General features: G+C 41.7%; 1 protein-coding gene across 4 annotated transcripts in view; it reads left to right on the forward strand.

The window, feature by feature from the left end:
* The window catches only part of METTL15 (methyltransferase like 15), a 164235-nt gene that overhangs the window by 61216 nt on the left and 87360 nt on the right, over positions 1 to 15659 (forward strand). For all 4 annotated transcript variants that reach the window (XM_029060553.1, XM_039911459.1, XM_007658427.3 and 1 more), the window contains one exon: positions 10665 to 10801. In XM_029060553.1, the coding sequence (XP_028916386.1) occupies positions 10665 to 10801 (137 nt within the window). The remainder of the gene's footprint in view (positions 1 to 10664; positions 10802 to 15659) is intronic.

Below are 15659 nucleotides of genomic sequence, written 5' to 3' on the forward strand. Positions count from 1 at the left end.
TCCTTCCTGCTTAGACTGTGAGCCAATTATCTCATATCTACCCCAGTGCTTCGTATAGTGCTTAACACATAGTAAGCACTTAACAGATACCGCAAATAATCTTTATTATTATTATTATTATTGTTACGTTGCAATTTTTTCCATTAGTGAACCACTTTTCCTTACTCTCAGTTATCTTCCATCTGCTTCTGCTAAGGTACGGATTCTGGGTCAGATGCTTAGCCACAGAAGCATGATATCTCCTTCTATCTACCATCATAGAAAAGTACGACCTTCTATCTATCACAGACTAGCATTAGCCCATCAGCGATGCCTTAATGAGTCAAACAATTCTTCCATCCAGCCCAGTAGTCTGTCTCTGGCAGTGACTTCAAAAACTGCTTGAAGGAAGAGTGCAGTGACTGTCTTCTTTGACTCCTGTCCTTACAGTGAAAGAAAGACTTTCCGACATCCCTAAATTTCCATCCCAATAACATTCATGAATAATAATGATGGAATTGGTTGAGTGCTTACTATATCCCAAGCACTGTTCTGTGTTCTGGGGTTGATACAGGCTACTCAGGTTGTCCCACATGGGACTCATAGTCTTAATCCCCATTTTACCCATGAGGTAACTGAGACATAGAGAAGTTAAGTGACTTGCCCAAAGTCACATAGCTGTTACGTGGGAAAGTCGGGATTAATAATAATGTTGGTATTTGTTAAGCGCTTACTATGTGCAGAGCACTGTTCTAAGCGCTGGGGTAGATACAGGGTAATCAGGTTGTCCCATGAGAGGGTCACAGTTAATCCCCATTTTACAGATGAGGGAACTGAGGCACAGAGAAGTGAAGTGACTTGCCCACAGTCACACAGCTGACAAGTGGCAGAGCCGGGATTCAAACCCATGACCTCTGACTACCAAGCCCAAACTCTTTCCACTAAGCCACACTGCTTTTCCATCTAATCTATGAATCTATCCAAACCTTCCATGGCTGTATCATTTCACTAATGCTTGGAACAGTGCTTGGCACATAGTAAGCGCTTAACAAATGCCATAATTTATTTAAAAGCAAGTAAGAATCTGGAAAAATGGAGAGGACACTTTTTTCCTGAAGATAATTTAGGGGTGAATGGGGTCAAATCGTTTCTATACTTAGAAGAACAAATTGAATTTCTGCACAGAGATAAGAAACTATCAATTTCTAATTGTTAGATTTGTTCCCTCATCTGTAAAATGGAGATTAAGATTGTGAGCCTCATATGAGACCTGAACTATGTCCAACCTTGTATCTACCCCAGTGCTTAGGACAGTGTCTGGCACACAGTGAACACGTAACACATACGTAACACATACATAACAACAAAAAAAGTTACAAGCAAACTCTTTACTGGTACAGTTCTTCTAAGTGGAAATGTTTTTAAATCTTAGTTTTACTAGTGTTGTTTCAGTGTATAATTTTCAGTATTTTATAATTTTTGGAATGTTTTATAATGTTTTTCTAATTTTACTGTTTCATAAAAAATTTAAAAAGAGAAAAGCAGTGTCATCTGTCTCAAGTCATTCATCCTACTGGTGTATAGTAATTATAGCAAAACATGATATGAAAATATACACTGAACTTAGATAATAATAATAATGGTACTTCTTAAACACTTACCATCTGCCAAGCACTGTTCTAAGTGCCGGGGTAGATACAAGGTAATCAGTTGTCCTATGTGGGGCTCACATTCTTAATCCCCATTTTACAGATGAGGTTACTGAGGCACAGAGAAGTTAAGTGACTTGCTCAAAGTCTCATAGCTGACAAGCAGCAGAGCTGGGATTAGAACCCACGACCTCTGACTCCCAAGCCCCCGCTCTTTCCACTCAGCCACGCTTCTTCTCTAGATGGTAACAAGATACTGATATTATGGTTTTTATTCACCCCACCCTCGGCCCCAAAGCATTTATGTACATATCTGTAATTTATTTTAATGTTTGTCTACTCCTATAAACTGTAAACCCCCTTTAGGCCGGGAATGTGTCTACCTACTCTGGTATATTGTACTCTCCCAAGTGCTTACAATATGATTTATTGATTAATTCTTCCAAGACTTTCTAAGTACTTTATGAGATGGGATGATATAACTTTTGTACCTTTTATAGGATTACAGCCTAAATTAACAAGGTTCCAATATTTTCATCAGTATGTGGTAAAAAGAGCCCAAGTTTCTTTTCTTAAAGTACTCCCAAACTGTTCAATCAATTCCAAAGGGGAAGTTTGATGGGCAAACATAACTAATCCAAAGAAATGGGAATATTCTGTCTAGTAGAATGATATTCCAGTTCATTTTAAGTCATGGTTTTTGTTTCAAAAGAGTTCTGTTCATCGAGAAAAAACTTTATAATATGGAATAATTTGACATTTATAATTAATTGCATTAATGTATTTTTGTTAAGTGGTACCCTGAGGCTACCTGTACTAAATAGTCATTTGTATATTTTTCATCAGGAGTGTTTAGTGTGGCTAGTTTTAGTCTTACTCGTGGGGTTCTATAATTGATTTTGGTCACATACCTAATTCTTCTGATAATGAATTCATATTGTTGTTTTTATGATCTGCCATTGGATATCTTTTATTGTTCAATATTTCCCATTTATTCTTTAGAGAGTAAATAGGTATATATATTTTGGAAAATTTTCATATTATTTCCCCTTCCGTGTAGTCTTCATCTTTATTCACCAAGTTTTACGAGACTATAAAACTACTGAAAGGAATTTAGGGACAGATGAGGTAGAACACAAAGAAATAAAAAATAAATATAAAAACACCTTTGAGATTTTTGCACAAATTAAGGGAAGTCACTGGGAATGTTTGCAACCAGACCCAACTTCTGCTTATTTCATTCCTTATTTTGTGGTGTGGCCATTAATTTCCATATTTCTTTAAAAAATATATGATTTTTTTCACTGTAGTTTTCATTAACATGCTCTTATCACCAAATCCCCTAGCATTTTCATTTAGTAGCATTTGTTAAGGACTTAGAACATAATACACTGGAAATAAAAATGCATACTCCCTGATCTCAAAAAACTAATACAACTCACTGAACTCTCAGTAAATAAAATTACCATCATCGAGGAACCTGCAATCTAATATTGCTACTTGGAAAAAATGGAGATCGGTATATAATCGAAAAAAATAATCATGAAAAGGAGAGAATTGGGTGGGGCGTTACTTTGACGGTTGTGTAGATTACATATACCATTAAGTTGATTTGAAACTAAATTTGCCCCAAGTAACACAACAGACAAGTGGTGGATCTAGGATCCCATGTTGGGTAGGGATTGTCTCTATCTCTTACCAAATTGTACTTCCCAAGCACTTTGTACAGTGTGCTGCACACAGTAAGCGCTCAGTAATTACAATTGAATGAATGAGTGAATGATTAGAACCCAGGGCCTCTGACTCCAGGCTTGTGCTCTTTCAATGAGCCCATGCTGCTTGTCTTTAAGAGTAACTGACACAACTTCCATGGGTCTCTTATTTAGTCACAGGAAGCTGCTCTAGGAAAATTAATCTAATCATAATGAATAAGTGGCTGAGAGTCACAAACCCAATACAAAATAAAGAATTTGACCCAGTCCATGGCCAGAAGAATTAAAAAATAATAATAATGTTAATAATAATGTTGGTATTTGTTAAGCACTTACTATGTGCAGAGCACTGTTCTAAGCGCTGGGGGAGATACAGGGTAATCAGGTTGTCCCACGTGAGGCTCACGGTTAATTCCCATTTTACAGATGAGGTAACTGAGGCACAGAGAAGTGAAGTGACTTGCTCACAGTCACACAGCTGACAAGTGGCAGAACTGGGAGTCGATCCCATGACCTCTGACTCCGAAGCCCAGGCTCTTTCCACTGAGCCACGCTGCTTCCCGTGCAAAATAAATGAGCAAAGTGAAAAAGGATGGAATGTCTAGTTCTAATAATAATAATAATAATGTTGGTATTTGTTAAGCACTTACTATGTGCCGAGCACTGTTCTAAGCGCTGGGGTAGACACAGGGGAATCAGGTTGTCCCACGTGGGGCTCACAGTCTTAATCCCCATTTTACAGATGAGGGCACTGAGGCACAGAGAAGTTAAGTGACTTGCCCAAAGTCACACAGCTGACAAGTGGCCGAGCTGGGATTCGAACCCATGAACTCTGACTCCAAAGCCCGTGCTCTTTCCACTGAGCCACGCTGCTTCTCCATTGCAGAGGTTGTGTTCTTGCAGAACTCTACCATAAGGCAGCTTCTCACTGTGCCTCACCTTCTCACTGTGCCTCGTTCTCACCTGTCCCGCTGTCGACCCTTGGCCCATTACCTCTGGCATGGAATGCCCTCCTTCCTCAAATCTGCCAAACTAGCACGCTTCTCCGCTTCAAAACCCTACTAAAAGCTCACCTCCTCCAAGAGGCCTCCAGGACTAACCCCCCCTTTTCTTCCGCTCCCCTTACCCTCCCCATCATCCCCACTGCCTCCCTCTGCCCTACCCACCTCCTCGCCCCACAGCACTTGTGTGTATATGTGTACATATTTATAATTCTATTTATTTTATTAATAAGGCAGGTATATATCTATAATTCTGTTTATGCTGATGCTTCTGATGCCTGTTTACTTGTTTGGATATCTGTCTCCCCCCCTTCTAGACTGTGAGCCCATTATGAGCAGGGATTGTGTCTATTTGTTGCTGAATTGTACTTTCCAAGCGCTTAGTACAGGGCTCTGCACACAGTAAGCGCTCAGTAGATACGATTGAATGAATGAATGAATGAATGAATATAAGGAAGACTCACATTATAGAATTTGCCCCATGTCCCACCTACTGCACATGATGATGATGATGATGATGAAGAGGATGAGGATGATAGTATTTGTTAAGCACTTCCCATGTGTCAAGCACTGTTCTATGTGAACAGTTGTTTCTTCCAGTTTGTGTTACACTGTATCCAAGCATTTCCATTTTTTCAAAAGTACATACTTTCATAGCTCCATTGCATTCTATCCAAAACACATAGTGAAAATGACATCTTCCTACAGAACTGAGTGTATTGTTTTTCAGTTATTTATGTAGTAGCAAAGAGAATCCAATCATGGTCATAATGCAGTCACTTCTACTTTCGATTAATTTGCGGAGCTAAGAGATGATAATCTCACTCTCCTTCAGGAAATTTGGAAGTCCCTATTCGACGTCTAATAGAGCATCAGGAGGTTTAGGGATAAGCCTATTTAACTTCTAGTAAGTAGATTCCCCTATTTGCTTAGCCTCTGGTGTCAAGGGTACAAGGGAGAAGCAGCATGGCTCAGTGGAAAGAGCCCGGGCTTGGGAGTCAGAGGTCACGGGTTCAAATCCTGGCTCTGCCACTCGTCAGCTGTGTGACTGTGGGCAAGTCACTTAACTTCTCTGTGCCTCAGTTACCTTATCTGTAAAATGGGGATTAACTGTGAGCCTTACGTGGGCCAACCTGATTATCCTGTATCTACCCCAGCGCTTAGAACAGTGCTCTGCAAATAGTAAGTGCTTAACAAATACCAACATTATTATTATTATTATTATTCTGTTCGTATGTGAGCATTTGGTACCAACTCTATTCCGTTGTACTCGCCCAAGCAGAATAGTGCTCTGCAAGCACTAAGCGATTAATATACACCCCTGATTTATTGACTGATTTATTGGTTGCCCGGTACAATTGCTGCCAGTATAAAATACTTCATTTTTTAGGTTTGCCTGGGGGCAGTGGTATTTTTCTAAAAAGGTGATGCTAAGGTTGGCATCATTCCTCTGGCTGATAATTATCCTATATAGTTCATTTTCTGGAAAATTCTTGTGGATGTGCAGTATAGGAAACACATTTTCATATGGTTTAGAGAGTGTTCTCACGTGGTTGATGAATATGTTTTGTGGAAAACGTTCAGTTTCTTTAGTTTCAAATTCAAGGTATATGGTGAGATGTATTCATGATTCAGAGGGAAGTAATTTTATAGTTTGCATAATCAAAATAGCATTGATTGATAGTGAAGAGTCTTTATTTTGGGTTAACTGAACACATAGCAAATATTACAGAAAAAAATTGGAATACTTTGCACACATTAGCACAGATAATACTTATGCAAATTGAGGAAGGAAAGTCTTAAGGAATAATATTTTACTGACATTTGAACTTGCCCAACCTTGTAAGAGTCACAGAGCTAATCTGAAGCCTATTAATAACTTTCTAATATTTTGATACAACAGGAAAAATAAGATTTCCTAATACATCCGCTAGCACATAATCCATGGGGTGGTCAGCATCAGCAGTAGCATTTACTGAGCATTTACCATGAGAAGGGCACTGTGTAGGTGTTGGGTGTTTGGGAACTTATAAAAGTAAGAGATCTGGTTCCACCCGCAAGGTGTTTACAGTCTAGTGGGGTTATGGGTGGACGAACATAGAGTAATGAGATAGAAATGGATTATAAATAAACAGCTACATGTTAGTTATCGGGTGGTGGATGGGGTGATATGAACAAGAAGGTGGACATATATGGTGATAGTATTCAAAACAACTGTGCACACATATGTAAGCAAATGCCAGCAAATCTATCATCCAGTTGTGTTCACTGAGCACCTTATGTGTGCAAAACACTGTTCTATGTGGATGGAGAGTATGAGCAAGGCAAACCACTGTCCTTGGTTCGGATGCCCTTAAGAGTAGTAGTAATAATGAGAATAATAATAATGATATTTGTGGTGGTAGTTAAGCACTTGCTGTATGCTGAGCACTGTGCTCAGTGCTGGAGGGGAATACAAGCAGATCAGAGTGAACATAGTACCTGTCCCACCGCGGTCTCACAGAATTAATCCCCATTTTCCAGATGAGGTACTTGAGGCACAGAGCAGTGAAGTGACTTGTCCAAGATCACAAAGACAAGTGGCAGAACTGGGATTAGAACTCCTGACCTTCTGACTCCCAGGCCCGTGCTCTGTCCACGAGGCCATGCAGTGATAGTAATAGTATTTTTTAAGCACTTACTGTGTGCAGTGCAGTGCATGGCCCTGTCCGTTTAGGGGCTCGCAATCTCTGAATATAATGGAACCACTGCCTATCGTCTGCCCACCCACCGGGATTATAGGACATCTTGTTCCCGATCCCCTGCATCCAAGAAGTGGCCATTTCTTTCATTTTCCCAGCAGTCAGATCAGGGTGTGGTTGCTTAACCTCCAGGTAACAAAGGCCCAGGTTCATACATTACTACATTTCAAAAGCTGCCTGCCTTCACACCTACTCACCCAACCCAGGCTGTTTACTCTAGTCACTGGCCTCTTCACTCCCAAGACCCCAAGGATAATTCATACCATCTCCTCTTAGAGAAGCAGCATGGTTCAGTGGCAAGAGCACAGGCTTGGGAGTCAGAGGACGCAGGTTCTAATCCCAGCTCTGCCACTTTGCTGTGTGACCTTGGGCGAGTTACTTGACTTCTCTGTGCCTCAAGGATTAATAATACTAATATATAAAGATGGTATTTGTTAAGTGTTTACTATGTGCCAGGCACTGGTACTGACTGCTGAGGTGGATACAAGAAAATCAGGTGGGACACAGTCCCTGTCCCATGTGGGGCTCACAGTTTCAATCCCCATTTTACAGATGAGAAAACTGAGGCACAGAGAATTGAAGTGATTTGCCCAAGGTCACACAGCAAAATGGCGGAGCCGGGACTAGAATCCATGGCCTGACTCCCAGGCCCGTGATCTTTCAATCATTCATTCAATAGTATTTATTGAGCGCTTACTATGTGCAGAGCACTGTACTAAGCACTTGAAATGAACAAGTCGGCAACAGATAGAGACAGTCCCTGCTGTTTGACGGGCTTACAGTCTAATCGGGGGAGACAGACAGACGAGAACAATGGCAATAAATAGAGTCAAGGGGAAGAATATCTCGTAAAACCAATGGCAACTAAATAGAATCAAGGCGATGTACATTTCATTAACAAAATAAATAGGGTAATGAAAATATATACAGTTGAGCAGATGAGTACAGTGCTGAGGGGATGGGAAGGGAGAGGGGGAGGAGCAGAGAGAAATGGGGGGAAAAGAGGGTTAAGCTGCGGAGAGGTGAAGGGGGTGCGGTAGAGGGAGTAGAGGGAGAAGGGGAGCTCAGTCTGGGAAGGCCTCTTGGAGCAGGTGAGTTTTAAGTAGGGATTTGAAGAGGGAAAGAGAATTAGTTTGGTGGAGGTGAGAAGGGAGGGCATTCAAGGACCGCGGGAGGACGTGGCCCAGGGGTCGACGGCGGGATAGGCAAGACCGAGGGACGGTGAGGAGGTGGGCGGCAGAGGAGCGGAGCGTGCGGGGTGGGGAGTAGCAAGAGAGAAGGGAGGAGAGGTAGGAAGGGGCAAGGTGATGGAGAGCCTCGAAGCCTAGAGTGAGGAGTTTTTGTTTGGAGTGGAGGTTGATAGGCAACCAATGGAGGTGTTTAAGAAGGGGAGTGACATGCCCAGAGCGTTTCTGCAGGAAGATGAGCCGGGCAGCGGAGTGAAGAATAGACTGGAGCGAGGCGAGAGAGGAGGAAGGGAGATCAGAGAGAAGGCTGACACAGTAGTCTAGCTGGGATATAACGAGAGCCTGTAGCAGTAAGGTAGCCGTTTGGGTCGAGAGGAAAGGGCGGATCTTGGCGATATTGTCAAGATGAAACCGGCAGATCTTGGTGCCTTGCTGCTTCTCAGAATGTGAGTCCCATGTGGGACAACCTGTTCACCTCGTATCTACCCCAGTGCTTAGAACAGTGCTTGGCACATAGTAAGCGCTTACCAAATACTGTAATTAAGCAAAGCAGCATAGCCTAATGGCAAGAGCATAGGCTTGGGAGTCAGAGGCATGGGTTTTAATTCCAGTTCCGCCACTTGTCTGCTGTGTGACCTTGGTCAAGTCTCTGTGCCTCAGTTACCTCATCTGTAAAAAGGGGATTGAGACTGTGAGCCTTATATAGGGCAACCTGATTACCTTGTATCTACCCCAGTACTTAGAAATGTGCTTGGCACATAATCAGTGCTTAACAAATACCATAATTATTAATAATTATTATTATCCTCTGGGTATCACCAGATTAAGTTGTTATTGCTGTCGTTATTGCCCTTGTCATTATTGTGACCTGTGGAATAATCCCTTTTACCATCATGAGGAAGCTTCCCTTCATCCTCAACCTGTTTCTGACTCAGTCACTCCTCATCATCACTGAGAACTGGCTCTCCCCAGACGACACAGTCTCCCTTATCGCTTTCTCCAGAGCGGGCTTTCTCTTCTCCCACTTCCCCAGACTCACTGGGAAAGGAGGAGGTGTTGAGTTCCTTCTCACGCCTCAATACTGCTTTCGCACAATTCCACCTCCCCCATCCCTTTCTTTCCCTTCCTTTAAAGCCCATATTGTCCCCCTCTCCCACCCACTCCAGATTCTAGTAACTGACATTTACCACCCCCCAGGCACAGCTCCCGCCTTCAACTTCTTTAAGCATTTTGATACCTTCCTCGCATACCTTCTTTCTCCCTCCATGCCTACATCGATCCTTGGGGACTTCAATATCCGTATAGATGCTGCCCACCTTCTGTCACTCCTCAACACCGCTGACCTCCTGTTCCTCCCCACCTCTCCCACTCACCAACCTGGACACACACTGGATTTCGTCATCTCTAGCCACTGTGTGGACTCTACCATCACCAACTGAAATCGCTCTATCTGACCACAACCTCCTCATTTACCTCTTCTCTCACATACCTCCTCCCCAAAAATCTGTACTGTTCTCCCACAGAGACCATTTTGAGCCCATCCAATTTTCCCAGCTCATCATGCCCCATTTAGCCTCCATACCCAAACTACTCTCCTTTGATGATCCAATAGACACGTCTCAGTGCCTTAGTTCCCTCATCTGAAAAATAGATATTAAAACTGTGAGCCCCATGTGGGACAGGAACTTTGTCCAACCTGATTTGCTTGTATTCACCTCAGCGCTTAGAACAGATCCTAGCCCATAGTAAGCACTTAATAAATGCCACAATTATTAGTATTATTATTACATGAAAGGGAGAAAGTCCCAGGCAGGTGGGAGGGGGTGCGCAAGAGCTTGGCGGTAGAGGAGAAAAGAACAAGGCACGATGAGTTCAACAGCTTCACTGTCACCAAGAGAGTGAGCTGAGATATAGTAAAAGAAGAAAGTGGATAAAGAAGAGGGAGAGAGCCGATTGGGTGCCACGGGTGAGGAATTTCTGCTTGATGGGAAGTGGGATGGACAACCATTAGAAGATTTTGTGGAGTGGGGAGATGTGTGCAGAGGGCACATGCTTTCTACAGTAAGTAATTACCGTGCCACTTTCCAATTCAAAAACAGCCAGAATGACTTTGTAACAACAAACTCAAGTTGGGGGACTGACATAAACATCTAGTAGAGCAACCCAGGGCAGGCTAGCCACCTTGAACGGGATCAGTGAAGAGTAGCACATGCTTCAAACCAATGCTAATTAATGCCAGAAATTTGAATGTAGGTTCCAAAGTATAGGTGACTTATTACCACAAATTGATAGTATTTATAATTCCAGAATTTAGATTTACGTTACTTTGAAGAGATACCTTCAGATGACCTTTTCCTTGGGTTAAGTGATACTCTATGCCCTTTTTTCTCCATAGAGTATTCTTGACATGACATTTGGATCAGGAGGTCACGCAAGAGCTATTCTACATAAAGAACCTGGAATTACCCTCTATGCTCTGGACAGAGACCCATCTGCATACAAAATAGCTCAGCAGCTTTCACAAACTTACCCGTAAGTAGCGTTCTGCTGTTTGAATGCAATTTAAATATAAGGTCTCCTGAAGTTTTGTTAACTTATGCTGTGCCTTTTCATTTTCTCTTTTCCACTGTATAACTTTGTCTTGAACACCCTTTCCTGAATAAATATTTAATTTTTGATGGTCAGTACCTATGAATGAGTGATATATTTCTCTTTTTAATGCCCCCGTTAATTTAGCGATTCAGAAGTTTATCCTGTCTATTACATAAAAGGAATTTTCAATGTGATTGTTCTAGTGCCTAAAGCAACCATTCAGTGCGTTGTTGTTTCCATTGTGCACGCTTTGCAGCAGTACTCACAAAGGCCTTTGAAAGATCGGAAAGACTGAATGCTCTCTTCCCAAACTGCCAAAGGTACTTTCAGGCAGCAAGTTCAGGAAGGGGGGGCAGACAATCAGGCTTATTAAGAACGGAAGCAGAGCAGTTTGACATCCGGAACTGGAAGATGACAAAACCATTTTTCAGTTTTTACCACTGAAACACTGTGTGTTTCAGCAATGCTCATGAATCCTGCAATCATTCAATCAATCAGTGCTATTTATTGAGTGCTTACTATGTGCAGAGCACTGTACTAAGAGCTTGGGAGAGTACAATACAACAATATAGCAGACCCATTCCCTGCCCATAATGATTTGTAGATGCTCCATTTTTATTTAGATCAAATGTCTAATTATTAGAGGCTGCATAGCTAAACGTCCAGCTCCTCCATGGCAGAGAGGTGTGAAATGTAATTCCTAAGGTTCAAAATAACTAGTTTTGCTACTAGGGAGGACCAGAAAGGACATCATTGTTAATGAAGGACTCCCTGATCGGTGGCATTTCCCAACCCTCTTGGTAAACTTCTCAAAGTGTCAATTCTAGAAAAATACTAGTGGTAGGAGAGCAGAAAAGACCAAGAGAATAGGTGGGAGAGAAGGAGCATGTGTCAGCACCAAACTCTCTCAGAATCCAGGCTGTGTATCATGCCTGGCCTCTCCCTGGCCTGGGTCTCACCATCAATCCTAACTTTTTTTTTTAAATGACATTTGTTAAGTACTTACTACATGCCAGGCACTGTACTAAGTGCTGGGGTAGTTATGAGGTTGAACACGGTCCATGTCCCACATGAGACTTACAGTCTTTAATGCCCATTTTACAGGTGAGGTAACTGAGGCACAGGTAAGCTACTTGCCCGAGGTCATACAGCAGACAAGTGGCTGAGCCAGGATTGGAACTCAGGTCCTTCTGACTCCCAAGTCTATGATCTGTCCACTGAGCCGCACTGCAACTGGCCCATTTCTTTGGGTGTAGGTGTTTCTAGAAATGTGTTCCTAATCTACATCCTTAAATTCAGCTGTGTCTCACAGTTTGTGAAGCTGGCTCTGCCCAATGAGCATTCAAGTGATCTGATAGGATCATCTATTAGTTAGGATCCCCAGAGTAAAACAATAACCACTGCACTGTTCATGACAGTGCATCACACCCTTGTACTATGCGGTCACAAAAGACCAATCTCATTTGTACTAGCCATTTTTCCCAGTTAGATGACCAAACAACAATATAGTACATGCAAATATATGACAGTCCCAGAATGATGTTTCAAAGCAGGAGAGTAATTTCTAATTTCCCACAATACTAGAGCATCTAATTTTAATTGAATCAATTATACTATCATAGCATGATTTCCTCTTTTTTTATTTTTCTCTGTGGCATACCTCTTTTGAATTATATACCGATGCCATGAATATTTAGTTTCAAAATTATGAATGCACCTACTGTATGCCCCGAAGCACGGATAGAAAGACATCTGGAAGATTTGTGTTTTCCATTTACAACACTAAAACATGTTTTCCTTCATGTGGTTAAGGATGCCCAAAATTTGAATAACCAAATGGCAAAACTGCATCCTGAAATCGGATCTCTGTTTTTCTCACTGTCGGAATGTTCTGTCATTAGCAGCACAGGATGAAATACCACCTTACCGGAATCTATTTCTCATTTTAGTTTTTTTGCATATATAAATTAATTTCTTCTGTTCCTTACTTAAACTTGCTCCCTTTATTCCCCATAATTTAATGCAACTTTAATGGGGAGAAAAATGGGTCAAATCCTGTTAACTGTTTGGTGTGTGGGTGGAAATCCTTTGTCATGTTTTCCAGGGAAACCTCTAACTTGAGAATTGCTCTTGAGATTCTAGGAAATGGATAACATTCTGTCAGTAGCAATTTCTACTTTACCAGTAAACCCCTTCACACCCACAGAAAGAAAGGAATCAGGAAAGTTCTGGAAATTGAACAATTAACCTTTATTGTTGTGAACTTTTAAGGCAGAGAAACTTCACTGAGCTTACCCAAAGGAGAAAACAGTGGCCCTCTCTTCCCAGTCAGGTTTATTGAAAAGTGACTCTGTAGAGTTGTAAACTGTTTTAGCAGGATTGGGTCACCCTGCTTGACTCCTGCAAAGGTTTTTGCAGCATAAGCGGTTCAGACCTCATGATTTCTATTCTGCAGTTGCAACCTGGCTCTGCCAGAAGGTCTCTATGTCAGTCCCACCCTTATTTGAACCATTAAGAACAGCTTGGAATACTATTCCCACAGACGCGGCCTCGTAACTAACCAAACTGGGATTTGGTATTTGTACCATTTTTCTTTCAGCCAGTCGAGCGAATAGATATAGTCAGTGTTGGCTATCCTGAGATGAATCTGACATTTCTCTGTGGAATTCTGAAGTCTTTGTTAAAGCACAATAATAAAAATAACTGTGGTATTCGTTAAATGCTTCCTATATGCCAGGCATGATACTAAGTGCTGGGGTGGATTCAAGCAAATTGTGTCACACCCGGTTCCTGTCTCACATGGGGCTCACAGTCTCAAATCAGAAAGGTGCTGGTGAAATCTGATTTGGACAAAAAGAGTTTCTAGGCAATAGTTGTTAGGTTATTAAATACAAAAGTTAAGGATTTTTGAAGAGGCAAGAAGTGCTAATAGAGATGTCAAAGATTATGAAGAAGGACAAGTTACGGATGTTCACTTGTTCATACGGTCAGGAGGATGGATGTCCAAGAGGGAGTCACAGGGCAGTCATCCCTGCTGCCACTGAAGGAATAAGTGTACCAGGCTAATGGGCCTTTGGTCTGTCCCAATAAGGGTATTTCTTATATTCTTAGCTTTGAAGAGCTTCATTTGCTTTTCATCAAAGGTATTTCTGCAGATTTTTATGACACAGTTGTACCATGTTTATTCGTGATGAATACTTGAATCTCTGTGTCCGCTTCCTAAAGAGAGGCATTCCTCCCACTTTCAGAGTCTGTCATATGTTGTTCTTGATTGGACAGTTTCCACAATTTGCACTGTGAATAGTATATTTGACTGTTTCCAAAAGTACTTCTAGGGCTAATTCCAAGCTTGCTCTGGGTTGAAAGTAACTTACTATGATTTTTAAATTAATGGAGGTCACTGTACAGTTTTGAATAGATTTCTCCCATTTAGTTTCTGTTTGCCATCCTCTCTCCAGTTTCAGCTGTCAGTACCACTTGGATATTCAATTTTGGCTTTTAATTACTTTCAACTTTCTTCGAGTTCGCATTAAGTTCTGCTGCCTGTCTCAATTTCTTTCTGAAGCTCTATAGTCTTTTCCAGATCATCTTCCAAAACTTCCTTTCTATATACCCCAAAATGCCTTGTGAGATTTTTTTTTCCCTTGGTGCCCATTTTGCATTGTTTGTATAGAAAATGCATCATAATTGTTGTCTGTTCTCTAGAGTAGCTATATTCTAAGCTCAAGCCTTGTAATTGTTCTGCGACATTGATATTTTGGGTTTTGACTTCTGTGGCCTGATATTCTGAAGAAGTGCAAGTGACCCACTATTACCTTCCTTTGAGGCATTGGAACATTAAGGCTTAGAAGAGTGGCTGGCATATAGTAAGCCCTTAACAAATACCAATTAAAACAAATGGAGAAGATACATGTTGGGTCTGGCAAGATGTGGTTGGTCTGGCTCTGGAAAACTTCCATCAGAACTTTTCTAGTCTGACTGATAGTGTTCTTGTTCTTCATAACAGTTTGATGTTTGGCCATGGTACAAATTACCAGTCAGGCTCCTCTTTTAGCTGAACTTTTTTAAACTTATTAAAGTAGCATTCTTGGGCAGAAATGGGAGTGTGCTCCCTTTATGCTTCAGCTGTAGCAGTAATAGTGGTGTAGAGTAGTAATATTTGCTAAACACTTATTATGTGTCAAGCACTGTTCTAAGCACTGGGATAGAAAACAAACTAATCAGGTTGGACACAGTCCCTGTCCCACATGGGGCTCACAGTCTTCGTCTCCGTTTTGCAGATGAGGTAACTGAGGCCCAGAAAAATGAAGTGACTTGCCCAAGGTCACACAGCAGACAAGTGGCAGAGGCAGGATTGGAACCCAGGTCCTTCTGACTCCCAGGCCCATGTTCTATTAATAATAATAGTAATAATAATGTTGGTATTTGTTAAGCGCTTACTATGTGCTGAGCACTGTTCTAAGCGCTGGGGTAGATATAGGGTAATCAGGTTGTCCCACGTGAAGCTCACAGTTAATCCCCATTTTACAGATGAGGTAACTGAGGCACAGAGAAGTTAAGTGACTTGCCCACAGTCACACAGCTGAAAAGTGGCAGAGCCAGGAGTCGAACTCATGACCTCTGACTCCGAAGCCAGGGCTCTTTCCACTGAACCACGCTGCTTCTATTCACTAGGCCGTGCTGCTTCCCTAGTAGTAGTAGTTGTGATGAAGGAGTTTTAATAACATTGGTATTAGTTAAGCGCTTACTTTGTGCTGAGCACTGTTCTAAGCACTGGGGTAGATATGGGGTAATCAGG

The sequence above is a fragment of the Ornithorhynchus anatinus genome, chromosome 3, assembly GCF_004115215.2.
Source record: "Ornithorhynchus anatinus isolate Pmale09 chromosome 3, mOrnAna1.pri.v4, whole genome shotgun sequence".
NCBI lineage: Eukaryota > Metazoa > Chordata > Mammalia > Monotremata > Ornithorhynchidae > Ornithorhynchus > Ornithorhynchus anatinus.